This window comes from Alligator mississippiensis, chromosome 1 (genome assembly GCF_030867095.1).
Source record: "Alligator mississippiensis isolate rAllMis1 chromosome 1, rAllMis1, whole genome shotgun sequence".
NCBI lineage: Eukaryota > Metazoa > Chordata > Crocodylia > Alligatoridae > Alligator > Alligator mississippiensis.
In genome coordinates, this window is record NC_081824.1 from 87,745,472 (window position 1) to 87,772,645 (window position 27,174).

Below are 27,174 nucleotides of genomic sequence, written 5' to 3' on the forward strand. Positions count from 1 at the left end.
TTATCTTATGCTTTAAGATAAAATTTAAAGTCTTGACTTCACTGCTTGGTTACTTTTAAGCTGAAGAAGTGATGCAGCAGTGAATCAGAAATGTAAGATGTAATCCTGCACTCCTAAGGCCAAACTCCTACTGACTTCACTGGAACAAGAACTTCAAGGCACTAAATGTCAAAAAATATATGTACTGAACCTTTATCTGCAAATCAATTAAGCCATTATACTTAATTTACTTTGAATCTTCCCCATTAAGTTTTCCAAAAAACATATTTTTGTGCCCTTATGCTGTCTGTGATAAGAAGGGATAAATCCATTTGCAAAAGTGATACTGTATTCTCTGCCAGTGAATTTCCACCCAGCTATTAAGTTATCAGATGTGGTTTATCTTGGAGAATGAAAGTTTAAATGGAAAATTAAGCACTGAGAGTGACTTCAGAAATTCTGTGCATCATTTTGCCCCTTAATGTCACACTTCACCAGACACACTTTGAAGTGCAGTGAATCATATTTTAAACAAGCAGACTTTAATATAACGACAGCAGATAATGTAGCAGAGGTGAATAATAAGTGTTAGCAGTCTTAACTTCTCCCTTACAGTATTCTTTCCTAGGTGTCTAAGTACAATTGATGGGCAATTTATAAAGTGCATATGCTGTTTTATAGATTGGAACTTGGGATCCAGCGAGTGGCCTTAATATGACGGAGAATCAGAAAGGAAAACCAGCAAACATCACAGATTCTCTATCCAATCGCTCTTTAATTGTTACCACCATCTTGGTAAGTAATTATATTTGCCTTCCTTTTCCAGAAATACAGATGTACATGAGAGCTGATGAAAAAAGCTATACTAATTACAACACTAATGAACAGTATGTAATGTCTTTTACAGTTATTTAGCAATTACTGTGTAATGAATGAGCAGCAGTTGTTAATTTTGTCATGGATTTTTATTCTAGTTTAAGTTGACATAAATTACTGTAATTTTAGTGTTATCTCCCTTAATAATTTGGGTTTGCTTATTATTAGCTAAATTTTTTAAATCTTGGTTAAAAAACCAACCATACATTATAAAATCATATTTAGGGAAAAAACATATAATAATTCAATTAAATGGACCAGATTATTAGATTGATTATTCAAACTGGCAAAATTGTCACTCATTTTGATAGATAATATTGTAAGATTTAGTTTTTAATCTTCATCATAATTATTTTAATTTTTCTTGTCCTCTTTATAACTTGGCAATAATCTTAATCAAATTGAATTTAAAGATGGGAAACTTCATTTTGACACTTCAGAGTAGACTGAATTTTCATAAGTTTGTAGATGTAGATTTAGATGCCAGAATGGATTTTATTGATAATCCATTTTGGCCCTTGGCACAACTCAGAAGCTGATTTTCACCCAGTTATTATTATATCTAGCCCAATAACTTCTAGTTGAACTAAAGCATAATATTGAGTTAGATACATAATATTGAAGTAGATACAAAATATCACTAATGGTCTTACTAATGTCTTATACAAGGTAATAAAGCCTTCATGATTACACATTTAAGCATCATGTTAATCCGTTTTGCTGCAAATTAACACTGGAAGATCATGTTTACTTATTGCCAAAAATGTGCCCCTAAGCACTGCTTTGGATCACACCCTAGTTGGCTACAATCCCTGTTCTTTGCTGTTTGATGTAGATCCATGTATTTGTCTTTATTTAAACACTCCTAAAACTCCTATCAGTTACCTAGTGATTTATCTCCACCGGAGATCCGTCATCTATATTATTTACTACTCGATCATCCTTTAAGTTATGTATAAACTTAATCACTATTTTTTTTACATTGTGTTACAGTCTGTATTGACAGTATTCATCTAAGAACTAATTATTGCAAGACCCCAGTAGAACCATCCCCACTAATCTAAGTCTTTCCATTAGCAACTCTGTTTTGAGATGTTAGCAAATGTTTAATCCCTTTAATGTCATACTGATTTTGTATACTACTCATTTTTTAATTCTGAATCCTGGGTTCAAGAAAGGGTAAGCACCATCAGTACAGATGTTAACTCGGGCCACCTATTGGCAGTATCTTTCTATCAGGAGAATCCCTGCTCTTCTGATAGAAACTATGGGCATACAAGCATTCATTCAGTTTCTCTGGAGGGAAATAAGTCCCTTCTGGGAAAAAAAAAGCTTCCAGGAAGATCTCCCTTGTAAGAGAAACTGTGTCTGGTCCAGGAGGGGAGTGAAGAAGCAGGGCAATACTCATCTCCATAGACTAGGGACTGCCAGGTCATGGGAAGGGACAGGAAGCATTGCCCTGCTGCTCCAGTCCCCTCCTAAACTGGTCCATGAAGGGAATTGAGCAATGAGGCAAAGTTCTCTTTCCCACTTGCTTCACCAGGGTCCCCAGTTTGAGAACTGAATGGGAGGTTTGCTATGTTGCTCACTCCACTCAGCTCCCAGTCTGAGGAGGGAGGGGGCTTTGTCCCACTGCTCCAGTCCCCTCCCTCTCCCAGGCCAGTCTACAGGAGGTGGATTATTCCCAGACCTGGGTTTCACTAGTCTTTGAAAATGTGGGAAGTCTTTTCCTCCTGCTGCATTACCCGCTCTCCACTCCCTCCTCTCTCCGAAATAGGTGGACTGGAGCAGCTCCAATCCCCAAGTCTTTCCCAGACCAGGATCATTTAGTTTAAGGAAACCACAGGGGCAGGGAAGAGGGAGTAGTTGCGGACTGAACCCCTATACTATTTCCTCTCCCAGAAACATTTCTAGTGGTGAAAATTTCGCAGAATTTTCAGAAATGAACAGTTTCTCATTGCCTTGGTCTGAGTTCATTAGAGCTCTGAACTAGTGCAGCCCCATTGATAGCTGGTCACTGACTTCTGTAATCATGCCAGTCCCCTGTGTAGACAAGAGTTCTGTTTTCTTAAGAATAACATTTGGTTGCTAGTTTTGTAGGTATATGTCCCCATCTTTCACTTCCAGATGGAATGCATAATTAAGGGGGAAAAAAAGCAAGAACATTCAGATTCCTAGCTGCTCACTTGTAATTGCCACTTTACACCTCAATTACTGTTTGCTGAAGTTCTGGGTAATTGTAATAACTCACATGAACTAAAAGCAAAAGTTATGAGGAGAAAGGTACTCAAAATAATTAAATTTCTCTTTTCCTTCTGTTGGTTGGCTGTAAAGAGTAGGTGTAGTGCCTTGCTTTTATTATCCCATCCCTTTGTCTTTTATAAATGTGTTTGCACTTGGCGTGCTATATATTATTGTTCGTATTCTATGGACAGCTGACATGGTGAGCCAGAGAAATCACGGTTTTCTTTTTTTCATTTCATCGTATTGTACTCCTGAAGTCTCAGCTGTACAAGCTTTTGTGAGAGGTTGCATCTCTGGGACAAAGCTTTCAATAATAACAGAAAAGTTAAAATCATGAAGAAAGAATTGGCTTTAAAATAACGGCTTAACGGATCCCTCAGAGAGGTTCTGTAGTGCATAGTGTAATAGAAACCAAAATGATTTAGAGGCTTGTGTTTGTTTGTTTGATTTAACCACCATTGCTACTATTTCTGCTGTGCCACCACAGTACTGTCAGGGAAGACTATATATCCCTTGAAGGGCAGTTGGAGTGAAAAAACATAGTAGGGAATACCATACAGCTGGCATGCCAGATGTATGCCATTGCGGATCCATCTGTAATGCATGCTACATGCCAACCACTTTACCAGTCTTTCCATGGGTAAACAGACAGTCTGAGAGACAATTAGGGTGTAGCTATAGAAATTCATGAATGTAGCCCATGGAGATAGTTTTCTCTTCACTCATTCATTTTAACTCCTTTCAAAATATTGCCTAAAAAGAGAATTTAGCTCACTTAGCCCAACCTAGTTATATGGAATTTTCAAGGTTACATCCCGATTTTAATCTTTCAAGCTAATGTTACTGCATTAATGTTTAATTTTAAGTGATTTCATTTTCTCTCTCCTGACATACTGAACTATGATGTCCTGTTTTCCTTTACGCTGCAAGCTTGTAGGTTTAAACTCCTCTTAGCTCAGTCCTTTGCACATCTCTGTATTTCCAGAACATACCAATCTGATCAAATTAAAAAAAAAAAATTACAAAACAGACACATAGTGTAAGCCAGGAGGTGCCATTGTGAAGTTCTAGATTGACTTTCTATATAATAGACACGATAAGCTGTTGGGAACTGGAGGAACAAGTGGCTGAGAGGTGGTCCACCAGGTATACTGCTGTGGTACCAAAAGTCTCTGGGTGAGGCCTTCCGAACTTTCCAAAATCCTGGCTCCTCAGCAATGCAGATAGAAAGTACTCCTGTTTAGACTACCAACATTCCCAGTTCCCCAGGTGATTTCTCCTTCACACACTGGAACATCAAATATGCTTCTAGTGCAAAAGGAAAAGAAACCAGCAGCTCAGAAAACCAAAGTTCTTGACTAAATGACTCCCAGGTTGAAAGTCTCTGATATATTTCAAAAGGATTGAACCAAAACAGCAGCTAAAGTTTTCTAAAGAATATTTTTTGCTTCTGTTTTGTGGAAAACTTTATTTTTGTTTTTGGAACAAAAATGTGTTTTGAAACTTGAGAATTTTGTGTAGAAGAAAAATTCAGATTTCTGCACAGCCTGATAAAATTCTGAGAACTCTTTGCTAAGGACATCTTAAAATCACCTACTAAGCACTAAAGAACACCTACTAAATCCACTGAATTTGCATGCTTTGTCAATGGACTGGGGCAACTCCCACTTACACCAGTTTTATACAATTCACTGGCTTTTTCGGAGTTCCTCTTCATTTATGCTGGAGGGAGGGTAAACTCTGTCCTGTGACTGTTCAGGTAATAATAACTAGGCATTTCCATAATTTATCACTATAGGTTGTTCATTTTTTCTAAATATATAAAGAAAATATTGCACTTTTCAAACTTTGTAACTTTTTGGTTTTCCTTCTAGGAACTGCTGGATGTATTCTTCCTTAACTACAGGTTAACACATTTTAATAGGAATTTTAGGAAACATATAAAAACCATCCAGCGTCAGACATCCTTGTGGAGCTTGCAAGCACCACTTGGATAGAATTATTCCTAATCAGATTTCCATTTCTCCCATTTCCCCATGTGACTTACTTCCTCATGATTTTTCTATGGTACAGCTGTCCAACAGGCAGCTTTCATAGATTCATAGATGTTAGGGTCGGAAGGGACCTCAATAGATCATCGAGTCCGACCCCCTGCATAAGCAGGAAAGAGTGCTGGGTCTAGATGACCCCAGCTAGATACTCATCTAACCTCCTCTTGAAGACCCCCAGGGTAGGGGAGAGCACCACCTCCCTTGGGAGCCCGTTCCAGACCTTGGCCACTCGAACTGTGAAGAAGTTCTTCCTAATGTCCAATCTAAATCTGCTCTCTGCTAGCTTGTGGCCATTGTTTCTTGTAACCCCCGGGGGCGCCTTGGTGAATAAATACTCACCAATTCCCTTCTGTGCCCCCGTGATGAACTTAAAGGCAGCCACAAGGTCGCCTCTCAACCTTCTCTTGCGGAGGCTGAAAAGTTCCAGTTTCTCTAGTCTCTCCTCATAGGGCTTGGTCTGCAGGCCCTTGACCATACGAGTTGCCCTTCTCTGGACCCTCTCCAGGTTATCTGCATCCTTCTTGAAGTGTGGCGTCCAGAATTGCACGCAGTACTCCAACTGCGGTCTGACCAGCGCCCTATAGAGGGGAAGTATCACCTCCCTGGACCTATTCGTCATGCATCTGCTGATGCACGATAAAGTGCCATTGGCTTTTCTGATGGCTTCGTCACACTGCCGGCTCATGTTCATACACTGCCAGCTCATGTTCCTAGCTTGTGAGGCTAGGTACAAAAAGTCAAAAAGCCTGAGGCTGAATCGATTCAGTCTTTGCACGTTAGTCTAAACTGCATAGATTAAATTGAAACAGAATTGAACAGACATCTACCTTTGATTCAGAAAATGCAGCCACATACCTGCAGTGGCTCAGGCCACAAGCCAGGGGTTATTAGAGCTGTGTGTTCACTTCCTCTTCCTGCTGCCTGTGAGGTCTCTGGGATTTGCAGTCCAGAATTACAAACAGCAGGACTCTGCAGGGTTGCTCATCACTTCCTCTTCCTGCTTCCAGGTGCATCTGGGATTTGTAGACCAATTGCAGCCAGCTTTTTTCAATAATTTCCTCACTATTTGTACTCCATTTTCCACCAGGCCATTGGAATGTAGGTATTTAGGGCTTGAAGTATTGTGATGGAATTCATATTGTCTGCAAACTCTTTAAACTCAAGACAGTTGAATTGAAGTTCGTTGTCTGTTCTCACAATTTGTGGAATCCCGTGTCTAGCAAAAATCAATTTGATCTGAGTCATGAGATGATTTGTTGTGCTTTTGAGCAATGCAATTTCAGGATAGTGAGAATAATAGTCCGGCACTAATGCATAATTTTTTCCTCCATGCATGAATAAGTCAATGACCACTTGATATCATGGAGCTACAGGCTCCTCCATGACCATCATGGGCTCTTTTCTTTGCACTGAACTGTACTTTAGGCACATTGTACAAGCCTTTATAGCACCTTCTATGTCATTATTTATGTTGGGCCAATACAGAGCACCCCTTGCTCTCCTTTTACATTTTTCAATGCCTAGATGCCCCTAATGTATTCTGTTTAACATGTCTTTCTTTAGCACTGCTGGAACAAAAAGTCATGAATCTTTGAACAAAATACCATCCAGTACCGATAGTGCTTCCTTGAACTGATAGTACAGGCTAGGTTCATGTTTTCCAGGCCAACCAGCACAAATAGCTGTTATCACTTTTTGCAATGTGATGTCCTGAGCCGTAGCTTCTGCAATTAGTGTCCACATTTTATCTGTGACAAGAATCCCTCTTTTAATTACATTAACATGTACTATGTCCGAGTCTAGAATTCTGTCATTTTCCATTGTGTCATATGCTCTGGACAATGTATCTACAATAAGTAGATGTTTTCCTGGTGTGTACTGTATATCTAGATCATACATTTGCAGTTGAAAGGAAAGTTGCTGTAATATGGGTGGCATGTATGATAACCCTTACTTTGCTATAGTTATCAAAGATTAATGATCATTTTCAGTTAATCACAGGCTTCCCATAGATGAATATATGACATTTCTTACAGCCATATACCAGAGCTAAACTTTCTTTCTCAGCTTGTGCATATAAGCAATCTAACTTAGAGAGTGCCCTAGATGCATGCGCTCCTGCATTTTTGAAGCAAAGTTGCACCAGTGCCTTCTTTAGAAGTATCTGTTGAGTTTAATAGGCCTTTTAGGCTCCGAGTATTTTTGTACGAGAACTTTCATTATTTCTTCCTTCAAGTTTTTAAATTCAACTTCATGTTAATGTTCTCATATCCATTGAGCATTCTTTTGAAGGAGTGATCTAGGGTGTTTGGTCTGCTCTGCTAAGTTTGGTAGATGTTTCCCTACAAAATTGATCATTTCCAGTAATCTTTGCACTCCTTCCTTATCTGTAGGGGGTGGCATGTGGGAAACAGCTTTAACCCTTGCAGGATTTATTTGTACCCCTTCTCAGAGATCTTTTCTTCCAGATATGTTATTTCTTTGATCCTGAATCCTGAATTTGCATTTTTGTTTTGTCAGTTTCAAACCTGCTCTGCAAGCTCTCACTAGTGCCTTTCTTAGCCTCAGTTCATGTTCTTCCATAGTATTTCCCCAAATTAATACATAATCAGTATAAACCATTAAGACCTTCAAAAATTTGTTGCGACTTTCTGTGAAATACTTCAAATGCAGAACACAATCCAAAGGGAAGCCTATGAAAGCAATACCTCTTTACTGGTGGGAATGGGGAAATGCTCCCTTTTCTATTATGTCTGTGTTAAAATCTTTTTAATTCCTTTTTCAGTTTCTTCTTTAGTACAAGGGGAATATTTCTTGGAGCATGTATGGTGGGAGCATTTGGTTCTCTTAATTTTATCTTGTACTCAGTTGACAATTTCCCTAAACCTTGAAACACATCATAAAACTTCTTCTGTGTTCTTGCTTTCTAGCCCCTCAATGGCATCCATTCCCTTAATTAAACCAAGAGTTTTATTTGCAACCCAATAATTGGCTCTAGCTTTCCTGGGACTGTTACAAACTGAATGTTTACTATATTACCCTTGTATCTAACATGCAGTGCACAAACACTTTTGGTTGCAATCATGTTCCCATTATATGCTCTAAGTTTCGCTTTCTTATTCTTAGTACACAGGGTTAGTTTTAATTTTTTTGAATAATCTATTATGGTATTACATTGACCTGTGCTCCTGTATCTAATTTAAAAGTTACTATTAGTCAATTGGTGTCCAGGGTGGTTGTCTTTCAATCCTTGGAAGAGTTAACTTCTTCTTGCATTGTGCCAGTGAGGAATTTTTCCTCTTCCTTGCTGCATAGAGCATGTACCTGATGTTTCTTGTGTGGTGCATCCTGCTCCTTTTTGCAAACCCTGGCAAGGTGACTTACTCTTTTGCACTTGCTGTAGTGCTTACCAAATGCAAGGTATTGCATGGGTTTGTGGTAACCCCCACGGCATCTGCAGCTGACCATTGTTTCTTCAAGCAATTCTCTTTGGCCTTCGCATGCCTGCTTCATAGTGTGGTCCTCCTTTCTGTATTGTTTGTGTGTTGCCTTAGGTTTTTGCAGTCTTGTAATCCTGTTTAGTTCAGCTTGTTCTGGTTTTTTTTCCTCCAGCTTCTGAAGTCTTGCATTTGTGATTTCAGCTGCTTGGTGCATTCTAATTGCCTTTTTCAAATTAAGCTCAGGATTCTCTATCAGTCTTTTCCTGAGGCTTGTAACCCTTCTACCCAATACTATTTGGTTTCTGATCATGGACTCTTTTAGGTCTTCAGAGTTGCATGGCAGTCTGAGGTCTTTGACAAACTCCTCTGTTGTCTCACATTCTTTGTCTTGCCTCATGTGGAAATTATACCATTCAAAGTTTTCATTTTGTTTGGGTATACAATATTCCTCAAACTTTTTTATTACTGTGCCATAGCTTTTCTGTTCTGCTTCTGACAGCTGTAGGCTATTATAAAGAGATAGAGCTTCTGGGCCTGCTATATTAAAAAAAAAATAGCTACCTTGAGTGGATCTTCCTTTTCTGTAGCTTCACTGGCCATCATATATGGTGAAGCTCTGCTTAAATTTCTTCCAGTTTTTTGCTGCATTGCTAGACAGCTTTAACTCTTCTGGAATTCTGAGATGTTCCTTTTTTTGTATTTCTTTGCACCCCACTCCTGGTACCATGTGTTGTTTTCAGAAGACCAAGGAGTTAAGCTTTTAGAATGATAAAGTTTGTGCTCAGCCTACTGTTGTGCTGTTCCCTTCAGTTCCCTCCTGCAATCCCTGGGCAAATGTAACAACTTATACATAACTATCATAAAAGTATCCACACACAGTGCACATAAACCAATTTCAAAAAGACCAAAACTAGTTTAAGATAAACCTGCATGGATGTAGTATCAGACTTAACTGATTTAGGTTAAATTCTCTTATTGAACTTCTGTCCCAGATCCCCTCCAGATTCAAGTGAACTCACTGTCCCCCAGCATCCCAGGATGCTCTGCACCTGCCCCACAAATCCCTCCTTGCAGGATGGGTGGCCTAACCTTGGCCTAAGCTGTCTTCTCCAGCTGACCAGGGAGGTGTGTTATAGTACCCCCCAGCTTCTTGGTCTAGGCCACTTCAGGCAAGTGGCTGACTTTTTGGGAATCCAAAGTAAATGACTGTTCACTTGCTTATTGGTTCAATCTACACACCTTAGACTAACCTGTGAAGATTAAATCAATTCAGTATCAGGCTGTTTCACTGTCTGTAGTTAGCAATGACTTTAAATGGTGAGGAGAGGGATTCCCTGCAAGGTCCATCATATGCCCTTTTGACTTCAGTGTAGGTTTTGCAGACACGGGGCTTCATTCACCTATATCAGGGACTCGCACCATTCCTTCTGTTCAACTCCAGTTGAAGTTCTGCTCTTTCCCCTTATCATGAATGACTCATGCCCCTGGCAGCTGGGGGGGCAGGGACACGGCAGCAGCGGGAGCATTGTGATGGCGGTGGGAGTGGCGGGAGCATTGCGGTGGTGAGCGGGGAGTTCTTCCAGGCGCCACCAGTGCTGTTGGTGCGGGGCGGCGGCAAGCACTAACTAAGGGTCAGCAATCACCTGCAGCCACTGCCGGCAGCATCGGCGTTGGCCAGCGGGGGTCATGGCCCACCTGCAGATACCACCGGTGGTGTCGGAGGTGGGGTGGCGAGCAGCGACCGCCAACAGTGTTGGTGGTGCCTTTTTTTAGGGGGTGCACCACCACACTCAGGGGGTGCATGTACACCTGTGTGCACCCCCTACATGTCGCCCCTGCCCCTTATGGATTCCTGTAAGCTGCTGGCACTTCATGTGTACCCATGTTCAGGGTCTGCACATTTTCTATTTTTCAATTTGTTTTTTGTAGAGTTGTGTACAAGTTGTGAAAAGTGTTTGATTACATCTAATATTTCTTATTTAATTCTGGCCCTTTTGAAATCTGGGCATTTTGCTTTTCATTATGTTTGTATAAAACAACTTTTTAAGATTTTTTTTTTCTACAAGAGCAATATTTCAAGTTTAACTTCATTTATCAAAGCTAAGTTAGAAATAAAGTAAAATATTTTTGGCAAAAAACAGTATAAATTTGAAGATTTTCACATTTTTTATTTTGCTTTGAGCTTCATGAACATCTTTAATATTTTGTTTTTGCGCATTTTCCATCTTATGGAAAGCATGTATGCTTTAATAGCAGTCTGGAGTATTTTATATAGCCATATTAGACATGTGTAAAATCACTCTTTCTTGTAATTTTGTGATACATTCCCCCACATATCTGCACAAACAGTAATTGTTTTGCATGTGCCCTGACATTATAAATCTAGAGCTCTGGGTTATTAATTTCATTCTATGATAGTGGCACCACATAATGAGGAAAGAATGCTCAATCTGGCCTCTCCTATTCATTTTCTGATAATTAATTTATTTGGCCAAGCAACCCATACATTTTGAGTAATTGACAAATCAAATAATATTTGGTACCTGCAGGATGTTTTAACCCTGGACAATTGCTTATTTCTCTTCAAGAGCCTAATTTATTCTAATTTTATGTGAGTGGGGTTGCCTGTTAGGAATAGTCTGTTTTTTTTGTTCTTTTTGTTCCCCACCCCCCTAGCATGCAAACTGTAACCACCACAGTTTTATAAAGATATTATTTCATATATTATAGTGTTCAAAATATTATGTTCTGAGACCGAGAAAAATTTCAATGTACCATGTAAGCACTGAGAATATGACTTAAGTGGCACTTAAATGATGCCCTGGGCTTGTGCTGGCCCCACTGCCCAGGGGAACTTGAACCATAAAGCATATATTCAGTGAACATTGATGAACTTAATGTCTAAATAGGAGGAAGTTTCCAGGGGTCTTTCCTGGGTCCAGTATCATTCAGTTTTTTTCATTAATGACTTGGAGGATGGAACTGAGTACATATTTAGTAAATTTGCAGGTGACACCAAGCTGGCTAGGGTAGCAGACACTTTGGAGGAGATTCTAGGTATTCAAAATTACATCAATAAATTTGAAAAACGGTCTGAAAGTAATTGGATGGAATGCTACAAGGACAAGTGCAAAGTACTATATTTAAAGTAGAACAATCAAATGTACAAATAAAAATTAGTGGATGACAGGCTAGACCATAGTACTGCAGAAAAGGACCCAGAGGTTATAGTGGACTTCAAATTTGAATAAAGGTCAGCAGCATGTTCATTGGGGAAAACCCCAGTGGTACACTGGAGTATCACAGATTCATCCATTTTGTTCAGCACTGCTGAGGCAGCATCTAGAATATGTGTTCAGCTGCCATTGTATTTGAAAAAAAGGTGTGGACACATTGAAAAGAGTCCAAAAAGTTCCACAACAAAAATGAATTGATGGAATCTCCATTGCTGGACATTTTTTTGAGAACAGGTTAGGCCAATCAATCTCAACCAGTGTGCCACAGCACCTGAAGGTGCAGCAAGAGCCTTTTCAGGGTGCTACAGGGTACTACTCAATATTAGTAATGTTAGGTGTGAAACACATGCATACAATTCAGAAGATAAACCCAGATATTTCAAATAGGCATCTATAGTGTCAAAAACATTATACCCTATGGTGGTCTTTCTGAATTTTTTGCAACAAAATAATTACTCTATTTTTTTTTCCCCCCAATCAAAAAAAAAAAGTGAAAGATTAAAAGCTGACATTTTCTGAGGGATGACTTAAGTCTAACAAGGTCGTGGAACGACTGGGTTGGCTGACACTTGGATACGTTGGTTTAGATTAGGAAAATCCTGCCTTTAATGGATTAGTCTATTTTTTCCATGAATTTATATTCTTATCAAGAATTAGGCAAGTTTTGAAGTGAGCATGAATGAATGTAGTGACATCAGCACAGACTGCAGTAGTTTGGAGTCTGGGAAGAGAGGTCAAAATATGCCAAAATACATCTTAAATTAAAACCCATTAACTGAGCAAAAGGTACACAGGTGATTTAAAAAAAATAGAGACTATGAAGTTAAAGCTGTGAATAGTGAGTCAGAACTGCCTACTTCAATTTCCAGGACTGCTATAGATATTTTCAAAGACTTCAGTAAAATATTTGGTGCCTCAATTCCATGTCCATGAAATGGGGACAATGATAAATTCCTAGTCACAGCAATATAGTAAGGATTAATTTGTTGCTCTTTGTGGAAAAAGAAAACTCAGGTCCTGCAAAGCTAAGTACTGGAGAAACAAGTACGTTGGGAGGAATACTTGTACTACTGGTGGATGAGAATAGTTGTCTCCCTATTTTTTCCAGGCTATCACAAATTTGCTAAAGATATAGCATAAGAACTGACTATTTCACTTGTTGTTATAATGGGTACTAATATAGATTTTGATATTCTTTGTATCTCATGCAGAGTATCATTCAATTTACCTGAAAGTAGGTTAGGACATTTGCAGTGTGCAAGAATGTAAGGATATCACATTCTATAGTGTACTGAGTGACTCTAAATTGGTGAAACTAGGATTCCAGTCATCCACTTGCATATATATATTTTGCTTTAGTGCCACTGAAACTGAAGCTTCTCTAAATTTAAAAGTAAGTTGCATGCAGGGGATGGGGACTGAATTATATTATTTAGTAGTTTTGGAAGGTAAGGAATGCCATCACAGGAAAGCTTTAATGGATTCTCAGTGCTTTAACCACAAATCATAGACACATAATGATGGTTACATATATCACAACCATAGAAGTCATATAAGTGGACTTTCATACATTACTGTTATGGTGCCACTCAAGAACTTTCACAATTAGCTTATGTCGAAACCTTAGCAATATATTGAGTGTGTAGGGAAACTTATGTTTTTCTCAGTATTCGACATGCCTTAACAAAATATCCTTGCCCAAATGGCTAGTAAAATGTCAGAGTAATATTTAAATTGTTTTGATTGATTATAGCTGCTGGACTGTTTCACCTCTCTCACTTGCATTGTCTGCCAGCTGTGAAAGCCCATTGTATACCCCTTACATCTGACATAAATGTTAACTAGATATGGCAGCCTTTTAACTCTAGTAGCCATAGTGAGCTGAAGCTAAAGTTCAAAATTCCCTAGTATAATCAAGATTTTCCTATTCTTAGCAACTTTACTTTTTTGTTACTAAACTAAATTCAATACAGACTATTTCTAAACAGGAAAAGGAATATTAAATCCATCCTTAAGAAATCACAGAAATTCACCAGAAAAAAGTTCATGACCAATCTTATAGATTCAATGATTGTTTAAAAAAAAATTAATTCAAATAGCAAATTATAATCTGGCATTCAGGAAACAGAGCAAAGTATAAAGTTGACTACATAAATTGGTACTGGTTATTCACATTGCTGCAGTGAACAAAAAAAAGATCTAAAGCGTGAATTCAGAATTCTATGAATCTCTTCTATGATAAAAGAAGATATTGGCAATGCAACGTTCTTGTAATGCAGAAGAGAGGATATCAAGAACTAAATTTGTAAATATATTTACTTGTGGATCTCCCTAAATCCCGAAGACAGACAATACATGCTGCTTCCTCAACAGCAAAACCTCAGAAATCAGCAGCAACGGCATTTAATTATTATGCTTCTATAAAACCTTCTCTTCTCACAAAAACAAAATAAAAAAAGGAAAGCCACTGAACGAAATATGTATTTATGTCACCCTTTGTATTAGAAAAGGTTTAAAACATATATGGAATTTACATCCTGTATTCTGTTCTCCAGCAGGTAATGATTAATACTTTGTACAAATTGTGGCTGTCATTTGTAGTGATTTCACTTTGTAGTAGAAAAATTATAAATAGAAATGCATTTAAATATCTTTTATCTAAGCTTGTTTGTATAGGATAGAGAATGAAAAAAGCAAACATATATAAGCACCCCTTTCAATTGGCTCTTTTTAACATATACTTTAGGACTGAGCAGGTCTGCATTTCAAAATTATCACACTAACTATATGGGCAAATGTAAAATAGTCTGTAAAACCAGACTTCTATATGAAACAAAAGAGAACTGAACTTGAACAGCTGATATATTGATTTATTTTATTTTATTTAAAAAAAAGAAACTATGCTGTTGAAAGGTTCAGACGGGTTGGCAGTTTACCAGCCATCATACAGAAGACTAGCATAGGGGAGTAATTTGAGGAGGCCCATCAAGAATATTTCTGGATTATAAAACTAGAAAATGAGTATGGTCATTTAGTCTAGCTGTTTGTCCATCAGAGGCCAAAGGGCTTCTCTGAGTTATTCTGTTTAAGCTGTAGCATATTTTTGGAAGAAAAATTAATTTTGCTATCAAGGTTTCCATTGATAGTTCATCATGATGCTTCGTAAATTGTTCTAGAACTTAAACATATTGTTAACAATTTAAAAGATAGTTTCTTAAGGTATATTTTTTCATAAATGTATGTTATTTGGTATTAATTATATTATATTCCACTAATTGCTTTTTATTATTTGAGTTTCATATTGGTTGTTCCTCTACTTTGTCTTTTTTCAGTGTCAGGCTGACAGACCTGTTATTATCCTTTTAACAACACAACACTCATTCCTGTCAAGTCTTCTGGAGCTTTTCCAGTCTTCCAAAGCTTGTTAAAAACCAGTCTTAATGATCCAGGATACTTTTGGCAAGCAATTTTAAAATGTACAACTGCAAATCATCTGGAATTGATGATATAAAAATATTTAGTTATAATACCTTCTATTTAATATCTGTGGTGTTAGTCAAATCTATTATTTTCATCTGATAGAGCACCACCACTGTCTTTGCCTCTGACTGTTAAAAATAGTTACTAAAGGGGCAACTATTTTGGGTCCATGTCATTTTGGGTTTGTGCAGATGTTATATTTAATTTGACCTAACTAGGATTAGGTTAATTTAAATGCCATGCTGTGCAGGTGTCTGGGGGGTTTAAATCAGGCCAATAATGAATGGTGGGCCTGATCTAAGTTAGTTTACCTGAGCAGGTGAACTAACTTAGATTGGGAATAGGTAACCCAATCCAGGGAACATGTGTACACATTTGGAACACAGATCTAGGACTCTGCTCTTCTTACCCCTCTGCTCCCTACCCCCTCCACCCCCGCTAACACTGACTAGGCTATTTTTAGCTTCCTGTCCGCCCCCACCCCTGTGGACCCACCAACTATCCCTCCTACCTGCTGATCCCTCCAAATGCTACATGGACCCATCAGCCAGGCATGGCCTGGCTGAAACAAGTCCTAGAATGGGTTTTTTAATAGGAAGGCTGTGCTACAAAATAGCTGCTGCTTCTTTCTCAGCTGAGTAGTGAAAAACTGCTTCCAGTTTGGTAGGTTAATGCATGTGATTTACACATTAAGATTCATGCAAATCTTACTGCCAGGTTTTGACAATATCAACTAGGTCTTGATTAACATCCTGTTCCTGATTTCTGTTTGTCCGTACCACAAAGGAAGCATGAAGTTACTCTGGCACTGAAGGGACTTATAGGCCAATATCTGTCATTAACTTAGACTATGACTCTTGATCTTGCCTCTTATCTGATACCCAGCCTAATCCTAATAGATAATTATACATCTGGATCTTGCCTCTAGTTTGATATCCAGCCTTGGCCACATCATCTTTTTATGGAGAAATTTATTTCTTTTCTCCTTAGTTTAAAATAACTTACAAGGATTGGAGATCTCTTTTCTGCTATTCTACATTGTTTTATGGGTTGGGATCAGCTACTATCTACAGGTCTTTGTACACTTCTTCATTCTCTTTGGCCTTCTGGATCTTCAGTAATATTTTCCACTTTTTCTATGCACGGTAACAATTATGAACTATACAGAGCTCCTTCTAGTTCTTTCTGGTAAATGCAGACTATGACTTTTGTTAGGCTGCTTCACACTCTTACTCTAATGGTATTAACTAGCAAAACTTGTCTCCAGTTTCTCCTCTTTCTGTTTCTTTGTTTGCAAGTTCTTTTCTCTCATGTGCCTATGGTGGTAATACTTCCTGAATCTATTGTTTTCTTCCAGCAAAGCAACCTACTTGCACTCCATAGATTCATAGATTCATAGATGTTAGGGTCGGAAGGGACTCAATAGATCATCGAGTCCGACCTCCTGCATAAGCAGGAAAGAGTGCTGGGTCTAGATGACCCCAGCTAGATACTCATCTAACCTCCTCTTGAAGACCCCCAGGGTAGGGGAGAGCACCACCTCCCTTGGGAGCCCGTTCCAGACCTTGGCCACTCGAACTGTGAAGAAGTTCTTCCTAATGTCCAATCTGAATCTGCTCTCTGCTAGCTTGTGGCCATTGTTTCTTGTAACCCCCGGGGGCGCCTTGGTGAATAAATACTCACCAAGGTCGCCTCTCAACCTTCTCTTGTGGAGGCTGAAAAGGTCCAGTTTCTCTAGTCTCTCCTCGTAGGGCTTGGTCTGCAGGCCCTTGACCATACGAGTTGCCCTTCTCTGGACCCTCTCCAGGTTATCCGCATCCTTCTTGAAGTGTGGCGCCCAGAATTGCACACAGTAGTCCAACTGCGGTCTGACCAGTGCCCGATAGAGGGGAAGTATCACCTCCTTGGACCTATTCGTCATGCATCTGCTGATGCACGATAAAGTGCCTTTGGCTTTTTTGATGGCTTCGTCACACTGCCGGCTCATGTTCATCTTGGAGTCCACTAGGACTCCAAGATCCCTTTCCACCTCTGTGCCACCCAGCAGGTCATTCCCTAGGCTGTAGGTGTGCTGGACATTTTTCCTTCATAGGTGCAGCACTTTGCATTTCTCCTTGTTGAACTGCATCCTGTTGTTTTCTGCCCACTTGTCCAACCTATCCAGGTCTGCCTGCAGCTGTTCCCTGCCCTCCGGCGTGTCCACTTCTCCCCATAGCTTTGTGTCATCTGCAAACTTGGACAGAGTACATTTCACTCCCTCGTCCAAGTCACTGATGAAGACATTAAAGAGTATCCTGTCCAGGCATTTCGTAACCTGGTCATAGAAAGAGACTAGATTGGTCAGGCACGATCTGCCCACCACAAACCCGTGCTGATTTCCCCTCAGCATAATTTGCCCTGCTGGGCTCTCACAAATGTGAGCCTTGATAATTTTTTCAAAGACTTTACCAAGGATGGAGGTGAGACTGACTGGCCTATAGTTGCCCGGGTCCTCCTTCCTCCCCTTCTTGAAAATGGGGACCACGTTAGCCCTTTTCCAGTCCTCCGGGACTTGGCCCGTGCGCCACGAGCGTTCGAATATTCCCTCCATATTAAATCCTTTCTAATTTCAGTCAGGAAAGAAAAGGTGGTACATCCACTGAAGGTCTCAACCACTGTTTGAATGAGTGGTTATCAGGGTTTTCTACTTAGAAAGTGAGCCCTTCTGAATCTCTCATACTTACCATTCCTCTGATCCAAAGTTCACCTGGCAATTGATTTATATTTGGTACATTCTGGAGGTTTGGGGAATTAAGGATCAAGATAAATTGGGCGTTAAGGATCAAAATAAGTTGCTAAATATTATAGACGAGACTCAGGTTAAGGATGATTTTGAAACTGTATATTTATCATACCCATGTGCTGGAATCTAAAGGATATGATAATAGAAATATCCTCAAACATCTAATATTATGTGTTGTCAAAAAGGCTAATCTTGATTATATACATAATTAAATTTGTCATCAATGCTATGAATCTCAGCACCAAGAGTGCTATTTTTTCCACACTGGGTAAGTCTACGCATGTGCCAGACTGTACAGTTGTTACTTCACAGTCATATAGTACTTGCTTAAGTATTTGGTACTTGTATCTGAAGGGAGTCATTTACTTGCTTAAGCAGCGTTACCATGCAGTTCTGATGCTGCATGTTTTTTTTCCCACACTACTGTGAAGTAGCATTGGCATCATGGTTCATGCCCGCCAATACTACGTTGCCGTAGTAATGATGTAGCTCATCACTACAGTGATGTGGTGTCTCATGTAGATGTGTCTACTGAGCACTTAGATACAGTGACAAAATATGCACACCCATGTGCAAAAAGACATTCCTCATATAATGTAAAATATTCAAGTGCCCATTTGCGTTCACGGTTACCCAAATTGCATATTTCAAGCAAATTATTATTTAGTGCCTCATTCTTGCAGTTGCAACTTAGTTGCTTAGCCTTGAAAGTATTGCATTTTCAGTATATCTCAAATTTGTAGTAAACTTTGGAATGGATCATGCATTTACACTTCTGCTTTAGGCTTGGAAATCTGGAACATTTATCTCCTTTGAAAAATCTAGTGTCTCCAGTTTCTCTGTTGTCTATTTTTAGATTGGAAGAGATAATAGAAAAAGAACTAAAAAGTAGCATTTAGGTCATGTGCCCTTTAAGCTCCTTTTCCTTTCAGAAAAGTAGCTAAAAGCTGTTCAGATGAACCTTGTACTAATGAAGTTGGGCTGGGAAGTAGCAAGTACCTCCACAGATTGTTTTCATTGATCACTTCAGATTTCACCACCCCTGAAAATCAGCTCTATAACAAAATTAACTTATGTCACAGGACAATGCTGGATGTGAGCAAGTACACATACTATCATTTTTAAGTGTCTGGCTCCCCTTGCTGCTATTGTAGGGATACCTTTTCTATTTTCTTTTTGTATTGAAAAAGTGTTTTCAGTACTATGAAAGTGCTTTTACCTACAAAATTAGCTGTGCACGAGCACACATACCTTTGAATCAGTGTAATTCAAGACTATATCAGAATTCAACAAGATTTAAGTAAAGTTATACCATTCTAAAACTCACTGTAGAATAAAGAAAAGCCACCAATATCAACTATAAAGTAGGGACAGAATATTTCATTTCTTCCACCATTTCCCTTTCTTATCTTTCTATACTGCAAGCTCATTTAGGTGTATGTATAAAACCTGATACAGTAAGGTCTTTGTCTTTGTTGAAGGCTCTATGTACTACAATATATGAATTATGCTAATTATCATTTTTCACATTTATTTTTTTTCACATTTATGCTTTTCTGTCCTATTTCTCGCTATATGTTAAATTGGGAAATATTTCTCTATTCTTTCCATCTGAGGGAAGGACTCCCTCCAGATATCATTAATCTTATTCTTCAGCTGACCAGAGATTCACTGCAGAGTGGTTTGAGGCAGGGTGCTCAACCTTTACTCATGGGCGGAATCTGGCTTTTAGCATCATGCCATCTGACCTGCAGACCTCCCCACAGGTCTGGAAATTTGGTGGTACCCATAGGGAGTCCCAGGTTCAGTGCACTTGATGAGATGCCAGATACCAGAATCCAGGGCACAGGAGCAGGAAAGGGGTGATGCTAGCTTTCTAGGCACACAGAGGCTGGGAAGGGTAGGTGTCAGGACCCCCTGGCACTTAATCCTAGTGAGAGAAAGTGGTCTTTGGACCCTGTGGCCCAATCCCAGTACACAGAGCAGGAGGGTGTGGTGCTGGGTCTGATGGCCCAATCATAGCTCATGGGGCTCCATCTGACCCATGGCCTCGCCTCACACTATTCATCTGGCCCATGAAGCCAGAACTGGACACTTCAAGAGGGACATGGATAAGCTTGAGAGGGTACAAAGAAGGGCCACCTTCTTGGTCAAAGGCATGGAGGATAAGCCCCATGAAAAGAGACTCAGGGAACTAGACCTGTTCAGCCTGAGTAAGAGAAGGCTGAGAGGTGATCTGATGGTTGCCTACAAGCACATAAGGGGAGAACACAAAGACCTGGGGGAGAAACTCTTCAGGAGGGCACCTTAAGGGAGGACAAGGACAAACAGACATAAGCTTATAGAGGGCAAATTCAGGCTACACATAGGGAAGAACTTTTTCTCTGTAAGGGTCGCTAGAATCTGGAACACACTTCTACCAGATGTGGTGCAGTCACTATCATTGGAGATGTTTAAGAGGAGGCTGGACAGGCACCTTGCTGAGCTTGTCTAAGCCCAATAATTTCCTGTCCACAGCAGGGGACAGAACTTGATGATCCTACGGGTCTCTTCTAGTTCTATAATTCTGTGATTCTAAGGCTGAGCACCACTGGTCTAAGATGTTCCCTTACCCAAAAAGTGCAATATTTCTGCATTCTTCCTCAACCTGCCCCTCCCCTCCCCAGTTAGGAACATACAGGCAAATACATACCAACTTCCTTGAAAGCAGACTTAATATTTCTTAATCTTTGGATTTGTACCTTCCTTACAGAAGAGCTATGTAGTGGTGGTATGTAGTGGTGGTGGTGGTACTGTTTGTTTGTTTGGTTTGGTTTGGGTTTTTTAAATTTAACATTATAATTCACACTACAGTAGTACCTAGAGCCCTCAACCAAGACTGTTAAACTGTTATTCTCAAGAACTCAAAAGCATATGACTTTCTGTCGTGATTGTATCCCACAGTTTTGCAGGATCTAAAAAAGAACCACTCAGTAAAAAGGAAGAAATAATTTAGAAAGTCTCTGAAAGCTGACAAAAATATTCCTTATCCTTTCTGTCTTTAGGCTTATATCCTTACATAAGGGATTATTTTCCCAACAATGCGTCATTATCAAATAAGACTGTCCACACAGTGAGTTATCAGGAATCACTATTCTAAAGCAACCCCCTATAAAGACAAACCATAACTCTACTTCCTCTGACTCACTGTCTCTGCAGGGAATAGTAAAGGGTGTAAGGGAAATGTTGTTTGCCCCCTTTCCACCTGCCTGGTCAGTAAGAAAATAATTAATTATGTATTAAAGCATTCTAAAAATATCTTCCATTTAAGTTTTAAATGTAAAGAAAGCATTCTAAAATGGACTGAGTGCACTCAGGCTTTGTTTTGCCTCTACTGTTTTTGCATTAGGTTCTATTGAATGGCTTGACATTTCTCCCTTTCCTAGCTAAGATCTTTAGGGTCACAGGGGAATTGAATCAAAGAAAAAGTTCAGTGAGGTTACCTATAACAGCCTAGGATTGATATCAACTAAAGTGTACTTAAATAATTTGTCTTGGACACTGTTTCTAAATAGTTGGTCTGGTTTATCTTCCTGAAGGAAATATCTTCATTACCTGCATCACCAGGAAAATAAACTATTGAGCTATAATATGTAGTAGACAGAGGCTTTCCTAAGTACAGACAGTGGGCTAGACTACCATATGTTAGCTTCCAAAATGTAAAGAAGTATTATGTTAAACAAGTCATGCATCTGCACTTGTCCAGAATCATGAAAAAGTATCTGCCTTCTGTCCAGAATGTGTTTGAGGAATTGTTGCATATGAAAGATAAGAACAACCTGAATGTAATTTGGAATAAAGTGAAACATGATGCTCAAAACTGTCAACACATTGGATTGCAAAATGGTTAAATGATAAGGCAATTAAACTAGTGAAAAATGATGAAGAGTGGAAAATAATAACTTGGAGACTGAAGACCACAGATGAGGATACATGTAACTAGACAGACAGATCCAAAGGCAGGCAAATATATAACAGCAAGATGCATTGAACTTGAGAATCATAAAGAAGGTAATACAAAAGGGATATTCCTTGGGTCAAAAAACTTACAACAAAAATTTGCTTGTGTTAAAATGTGACAAAAATCATAACAGAATCATCAAATGCTGGTGAGGAAATTATTGTGCCAAACTATATGTGTCTCAAAACTAATAATAATACCAGATAACAGAAAGGAGATCATGAAACTGGAGCTAACAATTTTACCAGAGGATCTGGCAAACACTGTTCTGCAAATGAAGCTGGAAAAGCAGCAGGGCTAGATAACATATCAGCAGAATTATTAAAAGTAATTGTATACCATGGTTTTGGTCTAATGGGAAAAAATCGCAATAGATAGATTACTGTGAAAGCCAATGTTTTCTTAAGGTGGTATCTTTTATTGGATCAACTATGCTGCCATGTAGATTACTAGAATGTGGTCCATCAACTGGAAAAAATGAATCTTTCTGACCTTACCAAAGAGAAAGGATATATCAGAATTTTATAACACATAAGGAAGACTTCTATTCTGTGTAATGAAGGACTGTGTGGAATGATTGATAAAGGAACAACCATTAGAACAAGCTGGTTTCAGAAAGGGAGAAGGGTCACATGATCATATCACAAATGTTTGTCACGTTATTGAAAAGTTCAGGATCAATATCACCTATTGAACAACTTTTTATTAACTACTTAAAAGTATTTGATACCACCTCATGTGATAATCTATGGCAGGGCTGTCTAACTGAATGGGGTTAAATTATGGCTTCCCCAACACTCCAAAGCAGCTGGAGCCTCTGGGCTCCCACTTCCTCTTCTAGCTACCATTTACTGCCCTTCCCTAGGGCAGGGAGTGGGACAGTGTGGTAATGCAGTGAGCGAAGGGTGAGTCTGGGGCATGCAGTTTAGTGGGGGTGCCAGAGTCACAGGCACATGGTGCAGCAGTGGGGCACCCATGTGGGTGTGTGCTACAGCAGGGAGCAGTTGCAGGTCCACAGTGGTGTGGCACCTATACAAGTGTGCAATGTAGTGGAGGAACACCTTCATGGATAAAGAGAGGGTCCCAGACACATGGTGTAGCAGTTGGGTGGATGTGGATGGAGGTGGGGGGGTGGTTCATGAGGCATATCTGCAGGGTGTGAGGCCCAGGAAGCTGTGGCTTGCCCTGGTGTGATCTGCTGGGCATGTAGTCCAGAAGCTTGAAAGAGTCCAGAAGCTTGAGAAGCTCGAGAGAGTCCAGAGGAGAACCGTGAGCATGATCAGAGGGCAAGAGAACAGGCCTTATGAAGAGAGGCTGAGAGCCATGGGACTCTTCAGCCTGAAGAAGCACAGGCTCAGGGGTGACTTGGTGGCAGCCTATAAGTAGATAAGGAGTGTGCATCAGGATCTGGGGGAACGACTGTTCGCCAGAGCACCCCAGGGGATGACAAGGTCCAACGGTCACAAACTCCTGCAAGATCGTTTTAGGCTGGACATAAGGGAAAAACTTCTTTACTGTCTGAGCACCCAAGACCTGGAAAAGAGTCCTACTCTGGATATTTTTAAGAAATATTTGGATGCTTATGTTCCCGGGATTCTTTGACCCCACCTGACTATGATCTTACAAGGTCCCGTCCAGCCCTAATGTCTGTGAAATCTACGGAATCTAGTCCCCACTGGTGCAAACTGTGGAACAGCTGCTTGGAAACTAGACAGCCCTGGTCTGTGGAGTGTACTGGCAGGTGCAGAATTCTGAGGAAAACTCATCAAAAGTCTCCGTCTTCAGCAACAGATCAGGAAGTCAACAGCAGTGAGTGACTATTGTGTACAACCAGAAATAAAATGACTCAAGCCACTGATCTGGGTAAGAGTGCTGCCATGCTGGCTAGCACTGAATATATTTTGAAGCTAAAATAAAGCAATGAAGTAGTTACCATCAGCAGATTCAGTAAACACAAATTGAAGCTTAGATTCTCATATGCACATTTAACATTCATGTGCACATTCATATATCTCACAGTGATGGTTAGTGTTTTTCTAGGGTGAGAAACAAGGCTGATTCTGCTCACAGGCTCTTCAGCATGCAGAATTTATTATGAGATAAGCTTTGGAAAGATTTGACAAGGGGGAAGAATTTTGAACTCCTATTCATAGACACCTCTTAAGTGATTTTGGGTTCGACGATGACCCAATATTCTTGCTACCCAGTGCAAAGCCAGTGTCGGAGACTGTAAAAACAGTTAATAAGCATGATGGTCTGTGTCTGAACATGCTAAAAACAAAATGTGTGCATGTCAATGTGATTTAATAAAAATAAGGCTCAAGACAACACTGCAGTTAATGGTCAAGTTGTGGAGGCAGTCAATGAATAGCTAACTATGAATACATATATTCAATCAAGACATTTATCAAAAGAATAATGCTAGAAATGGCTTGGCTTTTTTGGCTTCCATTATAAAAGCATGAGAAAAAGCATAGCATCTTCAAATGGTTAGACTCTCATTGTTTTCTTTCCTGTTATGCAAAGAAAACAGTGTGCTTTATGTTGAATGGAACGTTGTATATCAATTAACACATTCAAATCTATCTGTTGTTTCTTTGTGACTCAGTGAAAGTAAGCTAGTTTGTCAGTGATGGAAATTATGAGTTGAAGGTTCCCATCATGTTATGAAGGTGAGGAGTGAAATGCATTGAAAAAAATTAGATGGAGATATCAGGAGGCTTTTGAAACTACTTTTAGTTACTCATCTGTGTCATCATCTGTCTTCCTTTCAGTATTAATCTTTATAGTGTTCATCTGTAAAAATTCCACTGAGGTTTTCAGTTGTGTACTGCTTTTTATTAAGATGGAAATTTTAAGGTGAAGAGTTAATCTATAGTTGCAGTTCTTTAAAATAAATAAATAAATAAATAAATAAATAAAATACACATGCACGCACGCACACACACACACACACACACACATATATATATATTTTTGAAAATGTTTCGTCATACAAAAATAAATGGGTAACTAAGGTAAATATTATGTAGGTATTTCACACACACTATTTGTATTCATCAGATATCCATTACTAGCCTTGAAATTATTTATACAGCATTAATCACATGCCAAATGAAAACCTAGATAAAAGTGTGTCTCAGGTTTTTAGAAAGTAGTTGTCTGATTTATTCCAGAAGTGCTTTTAAAAACAAAGTAAAAATCAAATTATGTAACACATTAAAATATCTGTAGGTGAACTGCACCATGAAGAAGAAGTCAAATCTGATGGAATCTTTTTTTAATCAGTGTCCAAGACTGGATATATGCAGCTTTGCAAGTATTGTGTGTGTGCATGCAGCTATCCTTCATATATACTCCTAGCCTTTCTATGTATTAGATTCTGAAATAGATTTAGGTGATTAGCAAACACATATGGTATGATATTGCTAGAAGTAGGTGGGGTTGGTAAAGATGTTTCAGACATTGTCTGACACTCTTACAGTATGTGCAAGCATTCCCAGCACCCAATTTAGGTGTAGGTGGCTTACTTCATGCCCCCTAAATCAAACCTTGGAGTGATGTATGCAGGTGTTCACCACTACTGGGAGTGGTGCGGGCAGCCTAAGGTAAGTGGGGTATGGGGAGGGGGTGGCAGTATAGCAAGGGTTTGTGGGCCAGGGGGTGCTGGTGGGTCTGCAGGGATGGGATCAGTGGATCTGTTAAATGGGGGTTGCCTGATCCTATGTGTATAGTTGTGGGGTTAAAAGTAGTCTAGTAAGGGTTGAGTGGGGGTGGGGTGGGGAGGAACAGCAGAACCCCAGGCCTCAGGGCAAGTGGCTGTACTGTGAACTTGTACGCATGTTTGCTAGATCAGGTTAACTCTTTGTAAATTGGGTTAACCTTTTCTCAATCTAAAGTTAGTTCCCCTCCTGAAGTGAACTAATTTAAATCAGTTCCACCATTTTTAGTACAATTTAAGCCCTGCAAGCACCTGCATGACTGGGCATTTGTTGGTTAGGTCAAGCTAAATACAGGCTAGATAGAGCTATAGATGTCAACATTAACACCCACGCTACAGTATGAATTATATTTTTTCTACATTCATATATGGGCATATTGAGTCCTAGCTTTTGTAATATATAGTCTATTATTTTCTAAGACCAAACAGTCCTCCATATTTTTTGTTTTGTTCTGTTGGATTGTGATTATGGCTTGTTTGTATGGTCTGATTTGATCTCAATGCTGGTTAAAAAAAATTTTTTTTTTAAAGAAAGACTAGTTTTGGGCAGATTGTCTGATTCCAAAGAGATAAAAAATAAAAATTTAAGTGTAGAAATTGTCAAAGAATCCACTATTTAAAAAAACAAAACAAAATTAGAAAAAAGATAAACTTTTCTTTGGTTCAAAATGACTTTGCATTTAGAACTTACTGTAATTATAATGAAACTATTATAGCATTGAAATGGAATATTTAAAATTATCTACACAAAAATCTTTGACCCATTTTTTTTATTTGCCAACATATTTGGTGGGTGATCCAGGCTGACCTGGACAGGTTCAGCAAGTGGGTGGATGAGAATCTGATGGTGTTCAACGCTGATAAATGCAAGGTTCTCCACCTTGGGAAGAAAAACCCGCAGCATCCTTATAGGCTCGGCAGTGCTATGTTGGCTAGCACTACGCAAGAAAGAGACTTGGGGGTCATCATTGACCACAAGATGAACATGAGCCTGCAGTGCAATGCTGCGGCTAGTAAAGCGACCAAAACACTGGCTTGCATCCATAGATGCTTCTCAAGCAAATCCCGGGACGTCATTCTCCCCCTGTACTCGGCCTTAGTGAGGCTGCAGCTGGAGTACTGCGTCCAGTTTTGGGCTCCACAATTCAAAAAGGATGTGGAGAAGCTTGAGAGAGTCCAGAGAAGAGCCACGCGCATGATCAGAGGTCAGGGAAGCAGACCCTAAGATGACAGGCTGAGAGCCCTGGGGCTCTTTAGCCTGAAAAAGCGCAGGCTCAGGGGTGATCTGATGGTCACCTACAAGTTTATCAGGGGTGACCACCCGTATCTGGGGGAACGTTTGTTCACCAGAGCGCCCCAAGGGAT

General features: G+C 39.5%; 1 protein-coding gene across 1 annotated transcript in view; it reads left to right on the top strand.

Annotated features, from left to right (window-relative positions):
• GRIK2 (glutamate ionotropic receptor kainate type subunit 2) overlaps positions 1–27,174 on the top strand; it is a 687,728-nt gene that overhangs the window by 362,442 nt on the left and 298,112 nt on the right. Inside the window, exon 10 of the mRNA XM_014611075.3 lies at positions 661–774. Within this exon, the coding sequence (XP_014466561.1) occupies positions 661–774 (114 nt within the window). The remainder of the gene's footprint in view (positions 1–660; positions 775–27,174) is intronic.